This window comes from Thamnophis elegans, chromosome Z, assembly GCF_009769535.1.
Source record: "Thamnophis elegans isolate rThaEle1 chromosome Z, rThaEle1.pri, whole genome shotgun sequence".
NCBI classification, from domain to species: domain Eukaryota; kingdom Metazoa; phylum Chordata; class Lepidosauria; order Squamata; family Colubridae; genus Thamnophis; species Thamnophis elegans.
Genome location: NC_045558.1, coordinates 87816292 through 87844034, shown reverse-complemented (window position 1 = coordinate 87844034; position 27743 = coordinate 87816292). Strand labels below are relative to the sequence as shown.

At 37.9% G+C, this 27743-nt stretch overlaps 2 protein-coding genes across 2 annotated transcripts in view; one reads left to right on the top strand and one right to left on the bottom strand.

The window, feature by feature from the left end:
* MARCHF10 (membrane associated ring-CH-type finger 10) overlaps positions 1–13968 on the top strand; it is a 44058-nt gene extending 30090 nt beyond the window's left edge. Inside the window, 5 exon segments of the mRNA XM_032237988.1 lie at positions 565–674; positions 4180–4237; positions 4240–4292; positions 5616–5649; positions 13450–13968. Coding sequence (XP_032093879.1) covers positions 565–674; positions 4180–4237; positions 4240–4292; positions 5616–5649; positions 13450–13478 — 284 coding nt within the window. The 3' untranslated portion in view covers positions 13479–13968.
* A 1594-nt stretch (positions 13969–15562) lies between these two features.
* The window catches only part of MRC2 (mannose receptor C type 2), an 89719-nt gene continuing 77538 nt past the window's right edge, over positions 15563–27743 (bottom strand). The window contains exons 25-30 of the mRNA XM_032237791.1: positions 27516–27684; positions 27184–27333; positions 20653–20772; positions 20317–20496; positions 19496–19522; positions 15563–18563 (exon numbers count right to left, since the gene is read on the bottom strand). Of these exons, the coding sequence (XP_032093682.1) occupies positions 18343–18563; positions 19496–19522; positions 20317–20496; positions 20653–20772; positions 27184–27333; positions 27516–27684 (867 nt within the window). The 3' untranslated portion in view covers positions 15563–18342. The remainder of the gene's footprint in view (positions 18564–19495; positions 19523–20316; positions 20497–20652; positions 20773–27183; positions 27334–27515; positions 27685–27743) is intronic.

The following is a 27743-nucleotide window of genomic DNA, read 5'->3' as shown; positions in this document are numbered from 1 at the left end:
TACTAAGGAATTTTTTATACTTGCTCAAAATGTGCAATAAATTGCCTCCGACACATTATATTTCCATGTAAATATAAGTAAGATCTAATTTAGTGTAATGGTTAAGACATTAGACTAAAAACTGGGAGATCAAGAGTTCTAGTCCCATCTTGGGCATAAAGCCATCTGGGTGACTTGGACCAGTCGTTTTCTCAGTCTAGGAAGCAGACAATGACAAATCAGTTCCAAAATCTTGCCAAGAAAACAGGAGGGACTTATCCAAGTAACTCCAATCATTTGAAGGCGCACACCCATATTATCTTTATATTTCAAGCATATTTCAGCTGCCCAGAGTTACTATGTGGTAAAGTAAAATTTAGAAATAAATACATTTCTTGTAGGCTATAAAATGGATATCAACATGTTAACATCAGTAAACAAAATACTAATTCTATAATGGGATTGTGACTACAAAATTGTAAATATAGCTATGAACTGATCAAATATGTGGTATAATTAGAGAGTATATTAAACTATTTAATCTCCAGTAAGTATATCTTACCAATAAATATTTGTATTGATTAGGTGCTGAGCTTGGTGCGGTAAAAACCTGTGAACTCTGTAAACAGACACTCACTGTAGATCTGGATGATTTTAATGTGAATGACTACTACAGGAATCACCAACAGTCTCGGGTAAGAAATCTGATAAATCCATCCTTTATTGAAGAAAGCAAATATCTTTGATCACCTTTCTTGATGAAAACTATATGAAACTGAAGATTCTACCTATACTTAGAAATCCAAACTTTATATCTTCTATCTTCTTGGCTATTGTTGTCATTTGCTGCTTTATGATTTCCAGTGCTTCCTTAATCTTCCTTGTTTCTAAACAGTATTTTTTGATTAGGCATTCTTTGGTCTTCTTGTTCTTCACTTCTTTTTTCATCTGTTCTAGCTACCAAATTTGCAACTGATCTCAGCTTGCTAATCTTATTTTCTAGCCTGATCTTCCATTTTTATGGTGCATTCTTTGGCTTTCAGTTATGACAACATCTGTGTCATTTATTATTGGTTTGTTTCTTGTAGTGAGTGGGTGCTTATATTTGATATTGCAGTAATGGCAACTTGTCTTTGGAACAAACTTCAATGCAGACAACCTTATTTTATTGGTTTTGTGCTGTTCTACATGCTCAATTAGTCCTTGTTCAATTCTACTTTAGTTACAATTAGTTACTTTTTGCTCTTTCTAAGGCAATAGAGAGTTGTTCCTCGTAGCTTTTAGAGGTGCTGTCTCAAAAGTTCATGTGAAATTAAATTGCTCTCTAGTCATCAGTTGAGATTGTGGCTATTGTTATAGACTCTCTGCTGCAAGATGATCTCCCTGCCCGGACTCCTTGACTCCATTTCTGAGGGGCAATTTTATCTGTCTTCTCTGTGGATGGTTTGGAGGCTGTTTACCATCATGACAGCCATGAGTGTAACCCAGGTCATCCCAGGGCCAGTATGGGACATTGGTCACTACCTGTTTTCAGTTTGGAGCAATGCAAATTGATCAGAACTTCTAAGAACTCTCTGTGGTTCCCATGTCATGGTCAAATCATGCCCTGATAACCAAGGGATTTTTTTTGTATAATATTTCCCACTGCAGAGTGACTGAACCTATTTCATTGGTCCACTGATGGCAACAGAGGGGTCCAGATAGATTCCATAGGAATCTGGGGCTTATTCAGAATAACAGAGTTGGGAGAGACCTTGGAGGTCTTCTAGTCCAACCTCCTGCTCAGGCAGGAAGCCCTATACCATTTCAGATAAATAGTTGTCCAATCTCTTATTTAAAAAATCCAGTGTTGGAGCATGCACAACTTTTGGAGGCAAGTTGTTCCACCGATTAATTGTTCTAACTATCAGGAAATTTATCTTTAGTTCTAGGTTGCTTCTCTCATTGATTAGTTTCCATCCATTGCTTCTTTCTTCAGGTGCTTTGGAGAATAGCTTGAATCCCTCATCTTTGTGGCAACACCTGAGATATTGGAATACTACTATCATGTCACCACTAGTCTTTTCATTAAACTAGACAATTTCAACAACCATTCTTTAAATATTTTAGCCTCCAGTCTCCAATCATCTTTTTTGCTCTTCTCTGCACTCTTTCTGGAGTCTCATTTTTTTTTTTTTAATATTGTGGCAACCAAAACTGAATGCAGTATTTCAGGTGTGGCCTTACCAAGGTATTATGAAGTGGTATTGATGTTTCTCATGATCTTTATTCTATCCCTCTGTGAATGCAGCTTATAACTGTTTTGGCTATTTTGACAGCTGCAGTACACTACTGGCTCATATTTAAGTGATTGTCCACTATGACTCTGAGATCCTTCTCACAGTTGCTGCTATTGAGCAAGATGTCACCTATACTATTCCTGTGCATTTGGTTTTCTTGCGCAAAACTTACTTTTTTTTTCAGAATTGAATTTCATTTTGTTAGATAGCATCCAATGTTCAAGTCTGTCAAGATCCTTCCGTATCTTAAACCTATCTTCTAAAGCATTGGCTATTGGTGTCACCTGCAATTTGATGAGTTCCTCATCTATCTCCTCATCCAAATCATTGATGAAGATGTTGAAGAGTACTGGGCACTAAATCAGAGCTTTGGAGTACCCCATTGAATACTTCCCTCCCTGTAGATCCAGTTCCATTGAGGACTAAATGTTGAGCGCGATTGATCAGTAATATGTTGTGATTTATCAAATACTTCAGTGAAGCCCAAGGAAATTATATCCACAGCATTCTTCTGGTCCACTAATTTTGTCACTTTTTCAAAGAATGCAATAAAATTAGACTGGCATGATATGATCTGTTTTTGACAAACCCATGTTAGCTTTTGGTTATGACTTTGTTTGCCGAGGTGGCGCAGTGGTTAAATGCAGCACTGCAGGCTACATCAGCTGACTGCAGTTCTGCAGTTTGGTTGTTCAAATCTCACCAGCTCAGGGTTGACTCAGCCTTCCATCCTTCCGAGGTGGGTAAAATGAGGACCCGGATTGTTGCTGGGGGCAATATGCTGACTCTGTAAACCGCTTAGAGAGGGCTGAAAGCCCTATGAAGCGGTATATGTCTAACTGCTATTGCTATTGCCTCTAGGTGTTCGCTGATTCATTGCTTGATTATCTTTCCCAGAATCTTCCCAGGTATTGAAATCAATCTGACAGGACTATAGTTTCCTTGACCTATTTTTTTCTCCTTTTTTGAAGATAGGAACTACATCAGCTCTTTTCCAGTTCTTTGGTAGCTTCCCAGTGCTCCAGGATCTTTGAAAGATATAGTTCAGTGGTTCTGAGATCATATCTGCCAGTTCCTTCAGAACCTTGGGGTATAATCCATCTGGTCCTGGTAATTTGAACTCATTTAGGGTAGAGAGGTGCTCATTTACCATTTTCTTGCCTAATGTTGATGGTTTGCTGCATGATCCTATTGAGATCTTGATTGTTATCTGGAATGAAAGGGAAGGGAAGACACACATACAACCTTTCTTTTCTCACAGATCCAATCACTGTGTGTGATTTATAGAAAAGTTGAGGGGATCAAGTGGGTTAAGAAGATGCCTGCACTGCTGCTGTAGATCAATGAATATTGTGGGAAGTGTTGATGCTAGCAAGCTATTTCCCTTTTGTGGAAGACGGGATGATGGGATTTGTACTAATTTATCACACATTGAAATGGAGACATATTGAAATAATGTAGGCACTCAGGTCTTGACCAGCTTGGTGATAGGAAGCATGAATGCTAGTTGAGTAAGATGGCTTGCAATTCACAATCGACATCTTAGAGGCATTTTAATGTATCTGGTAGGCAGTTGTCTGGAAAACGTCATTAAGATCAGTTAGAAAAGCATAGTGAACTCTGGAATTTTAAAAGTGATGGTTTATGTGAGAAAGTATTGTTTACAAATCCTGTTCTAATTGCATAGTTATTTTTCATGAAATCATTTCTTCCCTCCTCACAAAAATAAAGACCTCATATCATTTTCCATAGTGATGGGAAATATTCAAAAAATATCCAGAAGAAAGGATTTAAAGTTTTTATAGTTATCTTGTATTCATGGATATTATGCCAGAAGATAACAGAAATATGCTCAGTTAAGAGAAAATTACTTGTTGTTTCTTTTGTGGAATAAATTCATAATGTCTTATTTAACATATAGGCCCAGGATGAGCTGATGAACTCAGGCCTTTACCTTGTACTGCTGCTTCATCTATATGAGCAAGGTTTGCAGAACTCATGAGATTAAACTACAATCAAGCCTCCAGAGATAGGGTAAGAGCCAGAATAATATCTATTTTTTCTTTCTGTTACATAGGAAGATTAGCACTTCTTTTATGTTTATCACATCTATTCACAGCAGCCTAGAAATCTCAGGGTTCCCTGTGTCATTACCAGATTAAATGAGTATAGGTAAATAGGAACACATCTCTTTAAAAAAAAAACACCAAATTTTTGTATAGAACATGCTGTACATGATTTATTATGCTCCTGTCTTCTACTTTGTCCAAAACCATAATGCTCAATGACAGTGTCAAAATCACCCAGCTGGCCTTCATGCCTAAGGGAGAACTACTAGTTTCAAATCCAGCATTTTGTCTACTAGTTTCAAATCCAGCATTTTCTCTACTAGTTTCAAATTCAGCATTTTGACCACAACTTTAACCTGGCTCTCATATATTTTACAACTTAGGTTCTTAATATAGTGCAAATTATTTAACTTTTTGTATAATACACATTTATGTTTACATTTTTTGGTAATATGCAATTGTTTTTAATTAGAAAATTTATCACACATTTGTGAAATAGTATTGCTTTAGAAAAGTATAAATTAATTGTAGATGTAATGAAGCTTCATTCAATATTAATACCTAACGTATCACAAATGTCCAGCATACCTTGCATAGACCAACAGTACTCATTCAACAAAGTACTGTTGTATTTAGAATAAAATGAATATTTCAGATACCTTAACAATATCCATTGAGATATTGTTGAAGAGCTGAGGTGGCGCAGTGGTTAAATGCAGCACTGCAGACTACTTCAGCTGACTGCAGTTCTGCAGTTCGGCTGTTCAAATCTCACCGGCTCAGGGTTGACTCAGCCTTCCATCCTTCCGAGGTGGGTAAAATGAGGACCCGGATTGTTGTTGGGGGCAATATGCTGACTCTGTAAACCGCTTAGAGAGGGCTGAAAGCCCTATGAAGCGGTATATAAGTCTAACTCTATTGCGATTGCTATTGCTATTGCTATATTAGAAATCCATACCTCATTTGTGATATCAGCTATTAAATATCCAAAGTTGAAAGACTATGTAGTATCCTCTAGATATGTCTTAGGACATAAACCTTTATCCAGTCACAAAGGAATCACATTTTTAAAAATTCCAGTAAACTGAATAAAATGTTACAGCACCTTAATTTAAATAGTTACAATACTTAAAATTTTAGTACTATGCTTTCTCCATTTATTTTACACTGGTTCTATCTTTTAAAAGACTTTTTCCAAGTTATCTCTATAACATTATTAAAGCATTGGAAAATCATGTTTCTGTTTATTATTAATAGAGATGTATATTAATCTTTTTTCTTTCCCTAGCTCTCAAGGCAACCTAGAACAGAGGAAAACCAAAGTAGGTTTATATAAGATTACGCAAGATGCATGCTATTTAATAGTTTCTAAACATCTTATACGTTATTTCTTACAGTGCCTAAAAATTCTTAACTATGTTTACTACTTGTGGCATCATTATGCTAAATTCTTCTTCTAGCATCAAATCAGATACCAAAAATAAACCTTATATCTTATGTGACTTTCCGTTTTTTTCAATCTCTTGAAGCTCTCTATTGAGAATAGAAAACAATGGGATTCTGGAGCGTGTCCCATTTAGAAGTAGTACAACCAATATTGCATTTTCCAATATGTTTTACAAATAATCAGTGCAGTGGCCAGAGAATTGTTAAGATTGCTTGATTTTTTTTGTTTCAAAAATTATATAGTTAAGTAGCATTGGTTTATATTTTATCAAGTTCCTGGTCTCACATATATTCAATTTTACAAAATGTGTGGAAAAATATAGTTCTGAGTGAGCACAACTTTTGGTGTAATAAATCATATTTTAAAACTGTATAATTAAAATATGTGTGTAATAACTGTCATAATGCAAAACCAGCAATAATAAAAGTTGTTCTGTTCTTATTTCTTTATAATCTAAGCCATACACACCCCAAACTCATGAGCCGTGGCTTATTACCACAGCATGTTCAGAACTGTGCTGTGAAAGCAATGGGCAGGCAAGCACACATGTGCAGGTTTCATTTACTTTATTTGTATGCCGCCCTTTTCCCTGAAAGGGACTCAGGGCGGCTCACAATTCAAGGAAGGGGAAAAACAGACAAAATTACAAAACATAACAACCATACACAGTTAAAAACACAGCAATCATACCATTCAAGGTGGGGCTACAAGTCTTTAGCCCCCGGCCTGTCGGAACAGCCAGGTTTTAAGGGCTATGCGGAAGGCCTGGAGGGTGGTGAGGGTACGAATCTCCATGGAGAGATCGTTCCAGAGGGTCGGAGCAGCCACAGAGAAGGCCCTCCTCCGGGTAGTCGCCAGTCAACACTGGCTGGCTGATGGAATTCGGAGGAGGCCTAGTCTATGGGATCTTATTGGTCTAGTGGAGGTAATTGGCAGTAGGCGGTCTCTCAAGTACCCAGATCCAATACCATGAAGGGCTTTGTAGGTGACAACTAGCACCTTGAAGCGCACCCGGAGATCAACAGGCAGCCAGTGCAGCTCGCGGAGGATAGGTGTTACGTGGGTGAATCAAGGCGCACCCACGATTGCTCGCACGGCTGCATTCTGGACAAGCTGAAGTCGCCGAATACTCTTCAAGGGCAGCCCCATGTAGAGCACGTTGCAGTACTCCAGCCTAGAGGTCACAAGGGCACGAGTGACTGTTGTGAGAGCCTCCCGGTTCAGGTAGGGGCGCAACTGGTGCACCAGGCGAACCTGGGCAAATGCCCCCCTGGTCACAGCTGACAGATGGTGTTCGAAAGTCAGCTGTGGGTCCAGGAGGACTCCCAAGTTGTGGACCCTATCTGAGGGGCGTACTATTTGACCCCCCAGCCTGAGAGATGGAACACTTGGCCAATTGGTAGGAGGGAAGCACAGCAGCCACTCGGTCTTATCTGGATTGAGTACAAGCTTGTTAACCCCCATCCAGTCCCTAACGGCCTCAAGGCCCTGGCTCATCACGTCCATCGCTTCATTGAGATGGCACGGGGCGGACAGATACAGCTGTGTATCGTCCGCATACTGGTGGTATTTTATCCCGTGCCGTCGAATGATCTCACCCAGCGGTTTCATGTAGATATTAAAGAGGAGGGGGGACAGGACCGAACCCTGCGGCACCCCATACGTTAGGGGCCTAGGGGTCGATCTCTGCCCTCCGACTAACACCGACTGCGACCTGTCCGAGAGGTAAGAGGAGAACCACCGTAAGACAGTGCCTCCCACCCCCACCTCCCGCAGTCGTCGCAGAAGGATACCATGGTCGATGGTATCGAAAGCCGCAGAGAGGTCAAGGAGTACTAGGATGGAGGCATGACCTCCATCCCTGGCTCTCCAGAGATCATCGGTCAATGCGACCAAAGCGGTTTCTGTGCTGTAGCCAGGCCTGAAGCCCGACTGGAATGGATCAAGATAACTGGCTTCCTCCAAGGACCGCTGGAGCTGAAAGGCCACCACCTTCTCAACAACCTTCCCCACGAAGGGGAGGTTGGAGACTGGACGATAGTTGTTTAGGATGGCTGGATCCAAAGATGACTTCTTCAGGAGGGGTCTCACCACCGCCGCCTTTAATGCGGGGGGGAAAGTCCCCCTCCCGAAGAGAGGTGGTAACAACCGCCTGGATCCAGCCCCGTGTCACCTCCCTGCTGTTTAACAACCAGCCAGGAGGGGCACGGGTTCATCATGTCCATTTGTGCGCACATTGGGTTGGCAATTGTACATGTACATCTCTCATTTGTGTGAGCAGCAGGTGTATGTGCAAGCAGTGGGTGTGCATGTCCACCACTTGTGCAAATGGAGCTGTGCACATACTTGCTCCCTGCTTACCTGGAACCATCCCCTCTTCCCCTCCACAAAGCCAGAAAGGTTGGAGATCGCTGATCTAAGTCAATGTATAATTTGCAATATTGCTGAAGCAACAAGTGTTGAATGATACACTTTTATGGTACTCTTTTCTGCCACACTATTCAGCATTGATTATTCTTTTAGCAATAGAAAGACTGGTTAACAATTAGATTGACCAACAGTGTCCCAAAACAGAACTTCGAGACAATAGGTCATAATTTTTATAGCAATTTGATTAGCTGTTCCAGGATTAGTCAACTGAATATTGCAGTTTGAAAGTTAAAGTCAAATGTAGCAAGTTTAAGGGATCAGCAACAAATGACATAGATGGAATTGAAGTCAAATGTATCTTTATCTTGAAAGTCCCAACATGGACATTTGGTAGTAATATAATAAATAATAAACCTTCTAGCATTAGTTTGATGAGCTAAAGCCTTTATCAGATGTAAATCACGATTGGCCACTTTTTATATTGCATAGGGAAATCAAAGAAATGAAAGCAGTGGTAATTTTATGTGACACTTGAATGTATATAAGATAATCAAAGTGAGATTTTGCAACAGCAGAAATTATTAGAATAACAGAGTTGGAAGGGACCTTGAAGGTCTTCTAGTCCAACCCCATGCTTTGGCAGGAAACCCTACATCACTTCACACAAATGGATATCCAACATCTTCTTAAAACATCCAGTGTGGGAGCACTCACAACTTCTGGAGGCAAATCATTCCATTGATTAATTGTTCTAACTGTCAGAAAATTTCTCCTTAGTTCTAAGTTGTTTCTCTCCTTGATTAGTTTCCATCCATTGCTTCTTGTCCTACTCTCTGGTGCTTTGGAGAATAGTTTAATTCTCTTCTTTGTGGCAACCCCTGAGATATTGGAACGCTGCTATTATGTCATCTCTAGTCCTTCTTTTCATTAAACTAGACATACCCAGTTCCTGCAACTGTTCTTCATGTTTTAGCCTCCAGTCCCCTAATAATCTTTGTTGCTCTTCTCTGCACTCTTTCTAGAGTCTCAATTTCTTTTTTACATCGTGGTGACCAAAATTGGATGCAGTATTCCAAGTCTGGCCTTACTAGGGCATTACAAGTGGTATTAACATGGATATTTTGAGTCCCTTGTAATTAACACTTGTGGGATGATAGAACTCAGCTTGTGTCTTTCCTGAAAGTTCTGTTTTTGAAGAATGAGAGTTCAAGATTAATGATATTGGAATTGTATGTGCTTTAGTGTCAGAATTTTTCATTTTATGTTTTTCTTCTTTTTTGTTAGTAATTGACCTGTTTTTGCCTACTGTATTTAGGTTACACAAGAACATTGCTGATGCATTATCATATGTACAAACTTTCCCCAGTTTGTTTAGATTTGAATTCTGATGGTCTGCCACCTTGCATAGCTTGGGAAGCCAAGAATCAATAGTTTAATGACTATTTGATGGTCTTATATTCTTATAATAGCACAAATAATCAATTAAGAGAGGCAGTATGGTATAGCACTTAATGCACGGGTAGAAACCACAAGACTGTGAGTTCTAGTTCTGCCTTAGGCACAAAGCCAGGTGGGTGACCTTGAGCCAGTTACTCTCTTTCTCTCTCTCTCAACCCTAGGAGAGAGCTAATGATAAATCACTTGTAGAAAACGTGCCAAGAAAACTGCAGTCCACTGACTTGGAGGGACTAAAAACATATTGTTTAAGAAATATCTAAGGAGACCTCTCAACATCCTGAACTTCAGAATAACAGAGTTGAAAAGAACTTTGAAGGTCTTCTAGTCCAACTCCAGCACAAGCAGGAAACCACATGCCATTCTGGACAAATGGCTGCCCAATCTTTTTTAAAACTTCCAATTATAAGAGCACCCACTATTCCTGAAGGCAAGTCATTCCACTGGTTAATTGTTCTCCTAGCTTGGCTCTCTCCTTGATTAGTTTTCATCCATTGCTTCTTATTCGGCATTGTGGTGCATTGATAAATAGGTTGACCCCCTCTACTTTGTGGCAGCCCCTTAAATATTGGAACACTTGCTATCATATCACCCGGTTCTTTTCAGTAGGCAAGACATACCCAATTCCTGCAACTGTTTATGTTTTAGCCTCCAGTCCTCTAATCATCTTTGTTGCTCTTTGCATTCCTTCCAGGGGCTCAACATTTTTTTTATATTGTGGCGACCAAAACTAGATGCAATATTCCAGCATGAAAAGGTGGCACTAACATTTCACATGATCTTGATTCTCTCTCTGTTAATGCAGCCTAAGATTGCATTGTTGTTGGGTTTTTTTGACAGCTGCATCATACCGTCGTCTCATATTTCAAGTGATTGTCCACTGGGAATCCAAGATCTCTCATATGGTTACTGCTATTGAGCCAGATTCCACATATTCCACTATTTCTCCAAAAATAAGACCCTAACTTATATTTTTGGAGGCTCCAAAATAAACGCTTGGGTTTTCAGAGCAATCAGCCCAGCTGGGCACCCCTCCCTCCTGCATAGGAGATGGCAAGCATGCGGGGATCAAAGGTATCTGGCAGCAGCTGCAGCCCATCAATCCGTAGGATGTGGCACTCTGGGACTGCACAGTCTGTGCAGCACAGGTGAGTTGATTCCTTGTCCAAGCAGCAGACGAAAAGGGGGGGGGAAGAGGAAGGCAATCCAGATGCAGTGCATGGGCCATGGGAAAGCTAAGTTAGTGGGCCATAGTGGACAGGCAGCCGTGGGAGGCTCATCTTTGTGTGGCAGCACTGGCAGCAGATGAAGGCAGAGACACAAGATGAAAGGCATGCAATCCCAATGTGCCATGCTAGCCACAGGCAAGCTGAGAAATGTGATAAGCCTCCCATGGTCATCCGTCCACTCTGGCCCACTGACTCACTTTTCCTGTGGCCTATATGGCTTGCCTCCCCCTGCTTCTGCCTGCTGTTTGAACAGGGAATCAACTAACCTGCACTGTGCCGGCTGTGGCTGCTTCCGGACATCATCAGCTCATGTATGCCCACCTCCTTCAATGGGACTTGTTTTTGGGGGATAGGGCTTATAATTAGGCACGCTTAAAAATCAGGCTATAACTTATTTTCAGGGAAATGCGATATACTTAAATCTTTGTTTTTTTCTTATCCAAGTGTAAAATCTTGCTTTTCTTACCATTGAATTCATATTTTTTTTAGGTAGGGTCCAATGTGGAACTCTGTCAAGATCCTCCTGGATCTTGAGCCTATTTTCTGGGGTGTTTGGCTATACTTGCCAGCTTGGTGTTCGCTGCAAATCTAATAGTCCTCTTGTATTCCTTATGTTTATATGGATGCTACTATGTTTAAAATGGCAATCTTACTATAAAGATATTAGGAAGAAAATAACATCTGATTCCCTAGATTTCAATTCATGCAAGATATTACAGTTTTTTCTAGTTTTTAGAATCATTGCTCTGCAATGACAATATCTATATCGTGAATTAAGACAAATATAGGTTTCCCAGAATAATGTTGCAGGATCCAATCTGCATTGGTCACTGAGACCAGAAGTTTAGTCTTCTGAGTTCTTGAACTCATGCTAGCGCCAATCCTCAGGGAACTTCTCTCTACCAGAATGTGTGTTTTGGGTTTCTACACATAGTATTTATATTATGCCTAGTTGTGTGTAACCTCTGCTTCCAGTGATGAGCCAGATTGGATCCTATAACATATATATAATGATTACTACCTATAGTAAATTGGGAGCACATATTAATATAAAGAGTTTTCTGGTATAAATCCATAAATCACTAAAATGCATTGTGCTATTTGCAGAATTTCAGTATCTATTTTCTAGCAAGGAGACACTATAGTTCATTAGTTTTTATATGGTCAACATCTGACATAAACTTATTTTTATAATCTCCTTGAAGATAATAAATAAAATAAACAGTTATCTGGAGAAATGTACTATGTATCTGGCAAGACAAGCATCTTTTAGTATATGACATTTCAGAAAAATACCCAATATATTCTGAGATTGAATGCTTGTAATATTCTCTTGACTTTGACAAATTAATTTGAATGTGTGAAATTCATATATGTATAGTATATGCCATGTCACAAGTACAGTATATTATTCTAGTTGATATTTTGGGATTCCAGGTTATTTTAGTTTAACTACCGTATATACTCGAGTATAGGCCGACCCGAATATAAGCCGAGGCACCTAATTTTACCACAAAAACTGGAAAGTTATTGACTCGAGTATAAGCCTAGGGTGGGAAATGCAGCAGCTACCGGTAAATTTCAAAAATAAAAATAGATACCAATAATGTTTTTGAATATTTATTTCAAAGAAAAACAGTAAAATAGCGGTGTATTCAATGAAATACTTCACTCACCTCATGATGCTGATGTCCCGCTGTGATGATGATGTCCCGTGCAGCCGCGGGAGCGATGTCCCGCCTCCTATGACACACGGCACAGTGATTCCTATCATTGGATCACTGTACCAGAGGAGGTGGGACATCGCTATGTGGCTGCTTGCCATAACAAGGAGGAGGTGGGACATTGTTGCAGAGCGGCAGGAGGGGGAGGAAGGGGAATCGTAAGACAGCCCTGCATTACATTAGAACGTGAGGAGGGGGGATGGTGCGGTGCGCGCTGCGGGGCAAACTGACACAGAGGGAGGGGAAACTCACAGGGCACTGGGCCATTCATGAGTGTCACCCAGCGGCATGTCCCCGCCCCCTTTTCTCCTCCATTTTGGGCAAAATTTTCACTGACTCGAGTATAAGCCGAGGCGGCTTTTTTCAGCCCAAAAAGTGGGCTGAAAAACTAGGCTTATACTCGAGTATATACAGTACTAATAATGAAATGGTAAATGTTCATGAATGCATAAACGCAATTTTATTACTAATTTAGGAAGATTTTGTTAATACTAATGCATATTATTTTTTAATTAATGGTCAGTCTACTTTTTCTGAATTGTCATTTATTCCTTATTTTTTATATGGTAAATATCACAAACTACATATTTTCATACTTATATTAAGCAATTCTAGCTAATTGAGGCCTTTGCAAGTATAAATAAATTCAAATGCAATAGTGATTCTGACACTATTTTTGGATGGTCCCAGTTTGTTACAGTGAAACTAAATACTTTTACTTGGCCTATTCAGTTCATTTTAATTCACTATATCACTGCTTAGAATTAAGCTAAATTTATTACATTGTTTAGAACTTTGCTGCGTTCTTCAACAGCAGTATTCAGTAAGTTTAACATTTTTGCTGTTTTATGAGGCAAAAGAATCTAAAATGTATTTATTTTATTTTATTTACTGCAGATCCAACCAATTCTGCCAACAGTGGCTAAGAACTGTCAAGCAGGATCTGAAGAAGTAAATTCCCTTTAGAAATCTGACAGAACTCTCCTCTACACCCTTCCACTTTCACCCGTTGATAACACCAGGCCAAAATGAATATGTGCACCATTCATATTCAGTGTCACCTTTTTTAAATTTAAAGCCTTCTAAGGGTCTAGGGTTGTTTGTGTGGTTCGGTTCTTGTCTTAAGTTGTATTACTAACATTTTTTTCAATACCATGGGTTATTAACAGCAATTTGAAAAGTGTAAATATCTCCTGCTGACTAGCCAGCAACTGGTACTCAATCAACAATGGCTACAGTTTTGTTTCTGGGTACTTTTAACAATCTTCTGGATGCTAGGTATCGGTTTTTTCTACCTTTTCTTTAGAAGCCAATCTGCATAACTTTGCTATGGATCAGAGGCTTCTTGAAGATCCATAATCATCTGTATATTAAATAAAGTTGTATGCCCCATCTTATAAAACAATCCGTGAGACATAGATGTAAACGAATTGATGTACTGTTGTATGAACATCTTGCCTATGATTTGCATGGCACAAGAATCTAATAAAATACACAATATTTTGTTCTCTTTCCAATCACCACCTTACCCTTTTGCAGATTAGATAGTTTGCTTAGTTATATAATACCACTCTTATACTATCACCCTTTTAGGAAAAGGATGAAAATCCAATAGGTATTTCCATCTAAATCTAGTATTTAACAGTTTTTGATGTAAATTCTCTTTGATGTAAATATCTTGAGATAAACACAGAGTTTTCTTTAAACCTCACCTATTTTATTTTGCTGTACATCTTCTGGTGATTTTTTTTCCCCTTGGTGAAGACTATTTCATTTCCATGCTTAGTACAGCACATGCCCATAAGTTCATGACCATTTAATGTTATAACAATACCAACAACTGTAGCCCAGATATTTTGCCTCAGTTGGAGCCCTTAGACCCTGCCATTATTTCCATGCTGCCAAAATAAGCTATATTTGAAGAACTTATGCTTCTAAACCTAGAGATAGCTTTTGAAAGTTACATTGGCATAAATTGCAACTCGAGGAACATAAGTTATAAATGCACGAAGTATTTTTGAAGAGTCCCTGTGTCCACAGGAGGGAATCCAAGAATACTGATAGCTCTTAAAGTACTTTTGTAGTTCAAACATACCACATTAATTACAGATTGGTAACCATATTGGTTACAGATGCATGAATCCTGTCAGAGAAACTTCATTTCTTTGTTTCACTGCATAAACAGTGAATGCTTCGGTGATCAAGCCAGATGCAACCTTTTAAAGCTGTGCTGAATACCAATTCCTTAAATTCTTTTTAATTAATCTTTGCTTATATAAGATAGTAACTATCAAAACCTTTGCAACTGCATCCATGAAAAGGAGCAATTTAAATAAACGTATCTAAGACTAAGTAAGCATATTTCATAGATATTAATCTAAAGCTTCATTGGCATTCTGATTTTCATCTTGCTTTAGAGTTGGTGCCCTCGTGTTAATTATTCTAACTATTGTCCTAAAGAGAGATCATATGAATAATTTGTGAATCAATTTTAGAGACTATTTTTAGTTCTCTATTTCTAGTATATTTCCCTTTATTTCATTTCTCTATATACTATATTTTGACTTAATTAGCTACCTTTATAATTCAAAAGGAGCAATGTTGCATACTATTATAGATGTTTGCAATTAAATTGGGATAAATTGTTAAGTTTGGCTAAGGCCAGAATTAAATAATACTGATTTTTAAAAAGTTGTTATGCTTCATGCATTCCATAACACAAAAGGACTATCTATCTCATGATTTTGAATTCTAACTTGAGTTTCATTACAAAGAAAAAATTAACAATGCTTATTTAGATCATAAAAAATAGAATCTTCCCAATATGTATCAAAGCAAAGATCAGCATTGTAATACATCCTGAGAGAATAAATAAATCACAAGGGTAAGACTTTTTCGATTCTTTGTAACTGTTGAAAACATGGGGGAAAAAAAACATTTTGCTGAAAATGATGGGAAAGTAAGCTTTATTCAAAATACTTATTTTTTTTAAAAAGCTATAGCGATCTTTTTTAAAATATGCCAGTTTTTTTAGCACCTTTTCACATTATTAAAAACAAACAAGAAATATTTAATCTGAAACATTTTCCAGTATATTTAAAACCTTCCATTAATGGCAGGATACTTCTCCCTCCTTTATGGAATTAATAATTTTTAGTTACACTTGATTTACTCTGAAAGCAAATAATAAGCAAGACTATAAGAAACATAATGGCTACAGTATAGTCATTATGGATAGAGAAATTGGGGAAATAGCAGCAGCTTGAATAGCTGGGAGAATGAAGAGGCTAATCTTGAAAAGCTTCCCCATCCTTTCAGCTCTGCTATTGCACTTACTCCTTGAACACATGTTAGCTGGCCTGCTTGGCACAAGATATGCTTTCAAGACAATTCCCATTAAACAAAACTGAACAAGCATGTCAGCGGTTCCTGGGGAAGGAACCTGTGCTTCTTATTAAAAAATACCCATTTCAGTGAACACACATGGTCAGTTTCCACAAGCTATTTGCACAGAAATCCTGTCCTAAATATTATGCAAAGTGATTCTACTTCATCAGTAAATGGCATATCTTTTGTGCCCAATGCTATAAATCTTGACCTCTGCTGTAGCATTATTAAGATGCAGGGGGACTGCTTCTTTGTCTCATCAGTGTGTCTCATCAGTGACATGAAAAAACATTGCACATGCTCAAAGGCAACTTGCCCATCCTACGACAGACTTTGAAACATCTAAATGCTCTATCATGATTTAAATTATCCCTGAGGAGAAAAATATTGAGCAAGAGAGCCAGATAAAAATATATAGACACAAATCAAAAAGTTGCCCATTAAACAGGCAGTTATGAAGGGAAAAGAAAGGAAAACGGGAAAGTTAGATTTGCTTTTGAAACTTCCCTTACTATTGTTGGTGTGGAATGTGTTTGGCAAATGTCATAGGTATAGCTTTTCTACAAACACTTAATATCCAGCTTAAGTGAAAAATCTGTTTTCATATACAATAAATTCCTTAAGTATCTAAGTTGTAAAAATATTTATCCCCACTTCATTGTCACAGTTACCACTCAGAAATATTTAATTAAAAATGAAAACGTAAAATAGAATGGCTCTCACAGGGTCCCTGTTTTAAATGAGGCTCCTTTTATTCTTTATTTCTGTAAATTATAATTATTATAATAAAAAGCCACTATTCTAAGCAGGTACAGTATTTTTTCATTGGTTCTTAGCATCTGGTATCCAAACCTTAAGTTGCCCAGCAGCCTATATGCTATTCTTAAATAAAAATAAAGGATTTACTTTTTTCAAATGATTAAACTCATGTGGAATGGAATGTCAATTCACAGACCAGCTTTCTGTTCCTGAAACATGGCTGCCCAAAGTAGGAGGATAAATAAAATATTGAGAAGGGAATCCAAATATCATAATACAAACTATGCTCCTATATGCATGCATACAGATATCTCCCTCACACACAAAAGTTTGTGTTGTGCTGGTCATTTTGTGATTGTGATGAAACTCAGATTCTGAGCACATCTGGGTTCCAAAATCTGGATGATATCTTTCTGCTGAATCAGGTTTTATACAATATGCATTATTGTTTCCCATTTGTGTTATTACATAGGATAATTACTGCTTTGCCTACTGGCATTTATTTAAGTGCTCAAACATTATTTCATCTGGGAAAATGTAATCCTGCAGTATAACTTTCTCGTTCTGATTATTCTTCTCTCAAAGATATAAAGATCTGAACACCACACCTTCTGCATATTCTTAATTACAAGGGTTTTTTTAATCAATGAATAGTAATTACACAATACTCTGGCCATTTTTATGCAGTATTGTATAAAATATTCTAATTGCCAAAACATTTCAACATTCTTATATTTGCCATTCCAAAGCAGTCATTTATTATTTTATTTATTAAATTTATTTGCCATCCATAAATTTAATAAGTACATCTACACTGGTGCTTTAAAGTTTGCGAATCCTTTCAATATTTATACATAAATATGACCTAAACCATGATCTGTTCTCCACATGTCCTAAAACTAGATAAAGAGAAACCAATAAACAGATGAGTCAAAATATTATGTAGAAATATTGAACCTTTAAAGAGATTCACCAGCTTTTAAGCACTGCTGTAAATATTTCTGTCATGAAGCTGGCACTCGTAAATATGAAAGTTCAATGATGCTGCTTTCAATGGTTTCAGGAAAGGCTTTCTATGGCAATGGGTTTCATGATAGCATCATGGCTTAAAAAAGAAAAAGTCCCTGGGCAGCAGTGGAATAGAAGATCTGATCTCAACCAAAAGAATTCAAGGGCCTTTCACATGTCTCTGAGAAGTAATGGAAGGACATATCAGAGAAAGAAACAGACAGGGTAGGAAGAGCAAGATGAAAAGATACAACAAAATACTTGTTTTGCTATTATTATCGGAGAGAAAAAAAATGCTTATATACTAAGTCTCTAAAGAGATGTGAAGAAGTTGTATAGCTACTTAGAGATTATAGGTTACAAAATGAGATTTTCCTTCCAAGAGATGAACCATCATTTTTCTCTGAGTAGAAAAAGGTAAACTGGGATTTCTTACAAAGCCCCTTTTAGTATTTCTCCACATCTCTTTAGTGGGTCACTGCCCTGCCTTCCAACTCTTCTGCTGTTGACTCAGCAGTTCTGTTCTCTCCTGAGAGACTTTTTGAGACTGTTCATGACAGGTACTTGTGACACTCCCATCCCATTCTCCCACCACCCACCATCCCTACCCAACTCCCACACTTGACACATTCACTATTAGTCTTGTTGTTCATTCATCTCCATATCAGATACCAGGATGTTCTTCTCAGCAGATTCACTAGGACTAGCGTTGGTGCGGCTATAGCGAGCACTCTCAAATGTCCCTCGTTCTGAAATCAACCGGCGCTTATACAGATAGAAGGCCACAGCTACCAGTGCACAGAGTGCTAGAGTGGAGAGGATGACTACAACAATGGTTTTTGTATTTTCCAGGAAAGCTGCAGTAAAAGGAGAAAGGTTAGGAGGAAATATTCATTTTTATAGCTAAACAGTATTCAAAACAAGAGTGAGCAAAACAACTTTTTGTGTAAAACTGACCAATAACAACAACTTGATGAACACTAAGAGATGAATTACTGAAATTTGGAGATTCCAAACCATTCAGAAACTGTGTATTTTTCATCTAAATACTTTGTGTACTCATAGACTTAGTCAAACTACTCAAAACAGCCATAACCTGCAATTATACATAGATGTGTTAAATTCAATTTGTTCAATTATTTCTAGTACTTTTTATTATTTTATTATTTTTCAAAGAATAATAAAATTTAAGGGACTTTCTCTTCATTAGTAAGTGATGCTCTACAAACCTTTTACATACAAGAAATCATGGTGGGACTACAAATCCCATGGCAGTATCCATGCAAAATTATAAACCACATGTGTCTCATTGCCCTGCCCACCCCAAAAAATCTGAAGAGTTACCAAAGCATCCTCTTTGGTAAAGTCAATGGTAAAGTCAATGGTAAAGTCCTGTTCAAAATTACCTAATCCTGATTATACTTCTCAAGTCACTGCTTCTTTCACATCTGAGATAGAGTGGGTGAAATAAGAGGTAGGAGGCAGGATGAAGAATTAAAGAAGGTCTATTTCTGGCATGCTGTCTGCCTTTGTTATGCTTATCTAATGTAATTCAAGTAGGGAAAATCATTAAGTTGAACAACCTGCTTCAAATACCTGCCATACAGAATATATTTATTTTTATTAGTTTTATTTATCTGCTGTTTTTTATATAATTTGGGTACTCATATGGAAGGCCTTGTATTTACAGCATAATTAGATCAACTCTCACCCTATCAGTTACTACAGTGGTGTTAAAAGGTGTGTTGGGTTAGGCAACTGAACTGAGTGATAAAGGGACAAAGCATACCTGATTTGGAGATGGAGCTTCCTTTCGCTGCCATGGAAAAGACAAAGAAATAAAGAATGTCAGCTTCCTGTCCCAATATCATTTGACCTACCTCTCCAATGCTGTTCAAGCTATTCCATAATGACTCATATTCTGCTATAGCATCACCTGAGTTGTGATCAAATATGCCTTGATTTCAAAGAATATATCTCCAATTTAGCCACATACTCAACAAGTAGGTAGATTTACATCTAGTGGAGCCCTTAATTTTTGTCCTCCATCATAATATTAAACAAACTAGAGTAATACTTTAATTAACCCAACTTAAAAAAATGTGAACATATGTAAACCTTTCTGGATTTCTTACAATGCTTAGTTGGGCAGAATAGAAAAGATTATGTGCAATCCACTCACTGTCTTCCCTTCATCTAATAAGGGTTTCTCTTTTAACTGTCATTTTACCTCTTAAAGAATTTCAATTTCAATTGGCCCAATCAAAGACCCAATTCTAATTCAGGGCTACCACAAAGCAACCACAGTTTACAGGAAAATGAACAATGCAACCCAAATAATTCCTGTCTAAATCCATCAGCCTCCTGCTTAAAATTCTCCCTGACTCCTCAAATTCATCCATAGGTCTTCATGAAAAAATTGCTTTCCCCCCATAAAAACAGTCGTTCCAATCATAAAATGGTGTCTGTTATGATTTGTCCTTGCCCTAAAATAGATGGATGGGTGAGAACTTCCGGCTCCTGTTTGCATTCTCCAGTTCTGTAGTTCAATTTAGGATCATTAAAAGCCTACCCTGATTTTATCTGTACAAACTTAATTCATTTCCTTACCTCGAGTTGTCTTACAGATGACTCCCATGGTTACATTTGAACAAGAGCCCAGACGCCAAACACCATTGCTGCTCTGGATCCAATAGCAGCTATTTGGGCTGATCATGCTTGGTCCTGTATCATGTTGTCCCCAGTTAGAATAGTTTACAGCTGTGCTGTCATGCCAAACAAGTGAACCCCCTGTGCAGAAGGGAGAAACATGCTTTGTGTGATTAGTGAAAGAGCCATGACTTTCCAGCATAGCGCATTGCTACATTGCTGCAAATCAATTTCAAAGTTACCAAAGTTGTCTAAGTGTTAAACAGTAATGCAGTCTCTCAATTCTGCTTGAATTACCTTTCGGATTAAAGGACATCCCCAGCCATACCCCCTTGGCTTGGCTTTCATAAACTTGTAGATGTTGCCAAACAAAGATATTCTCCATCTCATCTAGGATGGACAGCACCATACCTCCAACTGTGGAGAATAAAAGAGATGCAACAGCCTAAAAATTTACAGAAGAGTTTACACTTCCCTGTGAGAAAAAAGCTTTGCCATAGTTCAGAGGCCCTTAAATTATACAATTCTGTACAATTCTGTATGAGGAACATTTTCCTCATATGAAGGATATTTACCAGAATAAATATGCAATATATTTTACAATTATTTTTAATTCTAAAATATATTGCATATTTATCCTGGTGAATAAATGCATTTGATTTTATGCAATCGTCCTGTAAGACTGAAGTTTACAAGAAAGAGAACTTCACATACATAGGTATCTGCTGGGAGTGTTAAAATCTACAAAATGGCAGCATCATAATCAATGCTTTATCTATTTTATTTCAGTGTTGGGCATCACAGCCGGTAGGTACAAAAGGAAGGGATTTTAGTCAGGATGCCATATTCGCCATCCGGCAGATTTTGATTATTTTTTAAATGTCAAACCTATATGCCGCCTATCTCATCAAAGCCAACGTATTATACATTCAACAAAAACACCATATAAAACATTAAAAAACAAATCAAGACCATACATTTAAAATACAGTTAAGATGAAAAGGAAGAGAGCAACAGAGACTTATTGGGGTCCCAGGGCAATTAGCACTGGCAGGTCTTCAGGCCCTTTCAGAAGGCTAAAGGGTGAGTATCACAGCATTCCAGAGGAAGGGCCCTTCTCTGGGACCTTGCCAGCCAGAATTCCTTAACTGCAGGGTCCATAATATTATTCTTCTGATAGCATAGATGGATAGGCAAATCTCATTAGGGTGAAATGATTCCTCAATTTTCACCACCACTCCATCCCACCAAGCAACTGCATAGATGCTATTCATTCATCCATATCCCACCTTCCTTATTTTTATAAATAATTCAAATTGGCAGACATACTTTACTCCTCCTATATTTCCCATAACCACCACCCTGTGAGGTGGATTGGGCTGAGAGAGAGCGACTTGCCTATAATCATCCAGCTGGCTTTCATGGCTAATACAAGACTAGAACTCACAGTTTTCCACCTTCTAGTTGACTGAATCAGAAATTTTCTGATTTGTTTCAAGCTGCCCATTTGTACAAAACAGATGCAGGAGTCAAGTTCCCTTATAGCAGTGATGGCAAACCTATGGCACACGTGGCACACGGAGCCATTTGTCAGGGCACGCGCACTGGCCAGCTGAGTTCGCCCTTTTTTAAAGCCATTTTTCGCCCACCTCAGGCTCCATAGGCTTTATAGGAGCCTGGGGAGGGCGAAAAGAGCCACCTCTGCCTCCCTCCGGAGGCCCTCGGGAGGCTTCATGAGCTTCCCTGAAGTCTCCGGAGCGCAAAAAAACCGCCCTAGGGGACGGACTTCCGCAAGTTCGGGAACGGACTTCCGGTTTGCTCGGAGGGTCGTTTTGACTGCTCCGAAGACTTCAGGAAAGCCTCCTGAAGTTCCCTGAACCCTTCAGAGCGCTCAAAACAACCCTCCGAGGAAACCGGAAGTGACTTCTGGTTTGCTTGGAGGGTCGTTTTGACTGCTCCGGAGTCCCTGTAGCCTCTGGAGGGTTCCGGGAGGGCAGTGGAGGCTTTTATCGCCCTCTCCAGGCTCCTATAAAGCCTTTGGAGCCTGGGGAGGGCAAAAAAAAAGCATGCAAAAAATGGGGGGGGAGCGCCTGTAGTGTACGCATGCGCACTGGGGGCCGCACACATTGCATTATGGGTGCGGCACGCCTGCACACAACCCCCCTGCACTCCCCCCACTTATGGCATGCGAGCCAAAAAAGGTTCGCCATCTCTGCCTTATAGCCTGTGATTTTTAAATTTATTTTACTGCAGTTTGATATTGTTGGATAGTATTGGTGTGGAGCTTTAGCTTAGAAAACGATACAATTCTGCATCAAAGTTTCCACACATTATTCATGCATCCTGCTTTGGATTAAAACAGAGACAAAGTAGGAATAAAAAGATTTCTCCATTTCTTTTCTATTATTACTTTGTGTTTCTCTTAATATCTTCCCTTTTGTGTTTCTTGCTGCAGCTTGGCAACAAAAGATAATTTCAGGATGGGGATGATAAAATTCCAAAAAAACACTCCCTACTTTATTTCCTTTACAGAAAATACACACATAATTAATATCTGTTTTACAGAAATACAGGTGGATAAATATGACAATTTGTAATGAATTAATGTACTTCAGTTTTGCTAAAATTCTCCTAAACTCTCATGCAGCTAAAGAGTTAAAAAAGAATTGTTGGATAAGAGATGGGTGGCAAATAAATTTCCTAAATAAAATAAATAAATAAAGCTGAAGTTGGATGTATGGCTGAGCTTCTATGGAAGATCTGGTGCTGAATGCCCTTCTTGTACCTTAACTTGCTCTTTTTAGCTACTATCAATTGCTTATCCCTTCTAAGGTAACTGAGAAATACAAACTGTCCAGGAAAGGTGCTTCTCAAGAAGCAAAAAGAGTCAGAACTTGCATGAATTAGACAAAAACAAATAAACAGCAGTCCTCCAGCTGAAAAGCGGAAGATGAGGACAAACTGCTGTCTACTGCCACAGAGATATCCTATCATCCCAATATCGAGCATTTATTACATTAATTTATTTAGGATCTGAATCTGGAGTGGCAGAAATCCTTTATTTCAGTAAAAGACAAATTAGCAGGTAAGTAATGTCTGAAGATAATTAATAAAAAGTTCAAAGTTTTACCAAAGAGGATATAAGACATAGCTGAGACAAGTATAAGTCCTCGACTTATAATATTTCACTGAGTTCATTTAGTGACCGTTTGAAGTTACAACAGCATTGAAAAAGTGACTTATGACCATTTTTCACACTTATGAGCATTATAGCTTTCCCAGGGTCAGGTGATCAAAATTCAGATGTTTGGCACCTGAGTCATATTTATGATGGTTGGAGTGTCCTGGGGTCATATAATCACCTTTTGTGACCTTCTGACAAACAAAATCAATGAGGAAGCCAGATTCATTTAACAACTATGTTACTAATTTAACCACTGCAGGGATTCACTTAACAACTGTGACAAGTAAGGTCATAAAATGGAGCATTTAATAAGTGTCTCACTTAGCAACAGAAACTTTGGCTCAATTGTCGTAAATTGAGAACTACCTGTAGTCAGGCCATTGTTTTAAGTACTAAAACATCCTCTAACTAGCATAAAGAATAATTGAGAAAGATATTATGGATCTTAAAATGCCTCTGGCAGATTCTGAATATTAAAGCTAATGAACCTCTATATTAAAGAGATCAAAGAAAAAACAGAACAATACTATGATAAATTATATAGAAACAAATTGTAACAATCTCTTCCTCGATCTACATTTGGCTGAAAAGGGCATACTATAGTACAGTACATGCCCAAAGAATTCAAAATTCCAGGCTTGCAAAGTGAAATAAAATCAGGGGTTTTGTAATTAAGTTTCTAAATTAATGTATCAGAGATAAAATTCTTAGGAAAGTCACAGGCTGAAGAAAATGAAATGGGGAGAAGACAAAGAGATTCATCGAACTTCTACAAAATGTAATTGCATTTAAGCCTATAATAAATTGTTGATAAAAAAGGAAAATTGCTATGAATGGAGATATCCGTCGAAACTTTAAAGCTACAAGGAACAGAGATAATTTCTATTATTCAGGACTTGAATCAAATTCTGGCAGACTTGAAGATTCCCACTGATGTTGGCAAAATGAACAATCTGAACATCAAAATAGGCACAATTCCAAAAGGATGATCAAAATGAAAATATAATAAAGGAAATTATATCGACCAGTTATGATGTAGTATAATATATAAAACTTTAATTTGTATTAGGACTTAAGGAAATATAGTTAAATTATAGCTAATTTATTAAGATAAGGATATATTTTCATTGGGCAGCAAAACCATTCCTCATTTAGAGCACAAAGGAACTTAGAGTGATGTTAGAGTGATGTTTATGCCTATACAGAAACTGAACAAGGTTGGGAGTTGTTTAGGAAGTGAACAAGAATATTAGGAATTTGGGGATAATTATAGGGGAAAGATTTGTTGGCATTGATGGCTTGACAAGTTTCAAAAGGGAAAAGTAACAAGTGTCAGGCATGCCTCCTTCAATATCCAAGAAAGAAAAACCTCAACTCTCCATTTTAATAGAGATAAAGTACTTTTACTAGATATAAAGTGAAAGCAGCAAAAAGGAAAGCAAGATCTGAGCCAGAAAGGCGGGAACATGTACATATCAAACATTTACCCAACACCCTCCCCCCAATTCCCCAATCCAGTGTCCAATCTGCAACTCCCTGAGGTGTCATGTGGGGTGCATCTTCAAACAGCCTCATCAAGTTGGTATGCAAGACAGCTGGCCTTGACCAAGTCCAAACATCAGTCACCACAGAAGACGATGCGAACAAAACTCCTCCAGTACAATATAATTCCAATAGTAAGCAAGCCAATAAGCAGCAATAGTAAGTAGCCAATAGTAAGCAAGCGTAGCAGAGGCTGACAACAAGATATAATCAACAAATCAACAAATAACAAGTTTACCCTTAACAGCCCCTGAATAAATTCAAATAAGTTTAAGGCATGCCGGGTATCCACCACAGCATCAAAAATATTTCATGTGTGATATTAGTACATTTATCTAATTGATTTTTGGGAGATTTGAGAGATCCACTTTAAAAGTTATAAACTATTTAGACATGTAAGATCTATTTTGCTTCAATTTTATGTTACAAGAAACTTTTGGATAGATAGTATAAAGACAAATATTTTGATATAGTATTTTTCTCTAGGCACTAATAAGTCAATATGGTTTGCACTTTTCTACTTTTCCTTTTCGCTCCCATATTTTTCCTACTATTTGCTCTTGTATATTATAAATTAATAGAAAAGATTGACATATTAAAAATAGGGGGGGTATCCAGTTTTGGTTGCCAGGATATAAAAAAGATGTTGAGACTCTAGAAAAAGTGCAGAGAAGAGCAACAAAGATGATTAGGGAACTGGAGACTAAAACATATGAAGAACGGTTGCAGGAAGTGGGTATGTCTAGTTTAATGAAAAGAAGGACTAGGGATGACAGAATAACATGATCAACCTATTATCCAAAGCACCTGAGGGCAGGACAAGAAGCAAGGGATGGAAATTAATCAAGGAGAGAACCAACCTAGAACATAGGAGAAAGTTCCTGAGAGCAATTAATCAATGGAAGACCTTGCCCCCAGAAGTTGTGACTGCTCCAACATTGGAGATTTTGAAGGGGAGTTTGGACAACCATTTGTTGCTGTTTGAATAGAGATTTGATTAGAAAACCTCCAAGGAACCTTCCAACTATTATTCTGTACAGAATCTGGAAAGTAAAAGCCAAAGTGGTAGCAGTGGTGGTAGAAAAATCTAGTGCTACAACTTAAACTAATGAATGGCTCCAACAGATCCCAGAAACAACATCAGAGCTCTTTGTCCAAGAGTGCAGTGCTAGGAGCAGCTAAATTCCTACACAGAACCCTCAGATTCTAAGGCTGCTGCTAGAGGACCCAGGATTGAGGAAAACATACACCATCCTTAAGAGCAAGAAAGGCGCTTTTTATATGTGTATAATCTAAAAAAAGTGGAATAACAATTCTCATGGTTTCTTTGATGCTATGTCAATTCAATATGACAAAAGAAAAAAAGAGATGAAATTTGCAAATAGACATCTATCAATTTTTGGAAAAAATATTAACAGAACATAATGGCATGACTTCAAAGTTTTATTAGATTTTGAAAGAAATTATGGTAAACTTATTTCAGGGCTAAAATGAGTCTGTGACTTAGTAGAAATAACTAAGCAATAACATTTGGCAGTTTCTATTCAGCATAAAAAAAAACTCTTTTGAGTATCCATGCAGGAATTACATCTGGAAATTTACATTAGCCGCATCAAACCCCAATAAGAACCTCACACATATCTTCTCAATATTTAGTGAGATGTTGGGAAGATACAGACGAGTCTGAGGAGCTGGCAATCAAAGTGAATATTCTTTTATCTTTGGTGAGAATGCAATAAAATATTGGAATTTTGGAAGAATGTTCTTAAATAAATGTCTGACACAAAATAATTATCACCAAATATGCTAGATGTCTTTGATGGGCAGAGTAAGAAATAGAAAGAAGAGTAAGAAATAGCACACATATCAAACCAAAGATAAAAGAATGTCACATAGCATTTATATAAAAATAGACAGAGTAAAAGAGAGGGGATTGCTCCTTATCCATATCCTCACTTACATCTTACTATTTATTTTGGGTGAGGGGTTCATGAAAAGATAATGCCACTGGATTTGGACCTCCAATGCTTTAATTATACACTTCAAACGAGTAATAGCCAAAACAAACAAGACAAGAATCCATTAATTCTAGCAAGATTCACCTTTCTGGCATTTCTTCACAGCTTCCTTCTGGCCTAGAATAACTTCCATGTGGAAAGCATAGCAATGGTTTCGGAAAGGAACCCAAGAAGAATCTTCTATTGTTTTAGGACAACTTCCATTGTAACTCCACTTGTGTGAAGAAAGGGGTCCTGAAGCAGAATACTTGGTTAGAAGAAACTTAGCAAGTACTTACATTGATTTTAGTCATTAAAAACAAATGACAAAATGATTTTTTCCTGATCCCTTTATTAAGATTCAGAGGATGAGAGAAGAGAGTCCTTATTTCAGTATTCCCTCCTCCATCTGTATAGATGTCATACAGGTATATTACCTGTGTTCAACTTGCAGATGGCCCCTTGAAGCTTTGTGTTGCAACTGGCAGTTCGCCATGTTCCATCTATATCCATGTATGCACACCCCGCCATTTGTTGTGGTTCTCCATCTTGCCAGTTTGTGTAGGAGATGCTCTCATCTATAAACCATTCATAATTACGTCTCCCCTAAAAAAAGTCAATATATATAAAATTTTGCCACACTGGACTAATCAATCTGGCTACAA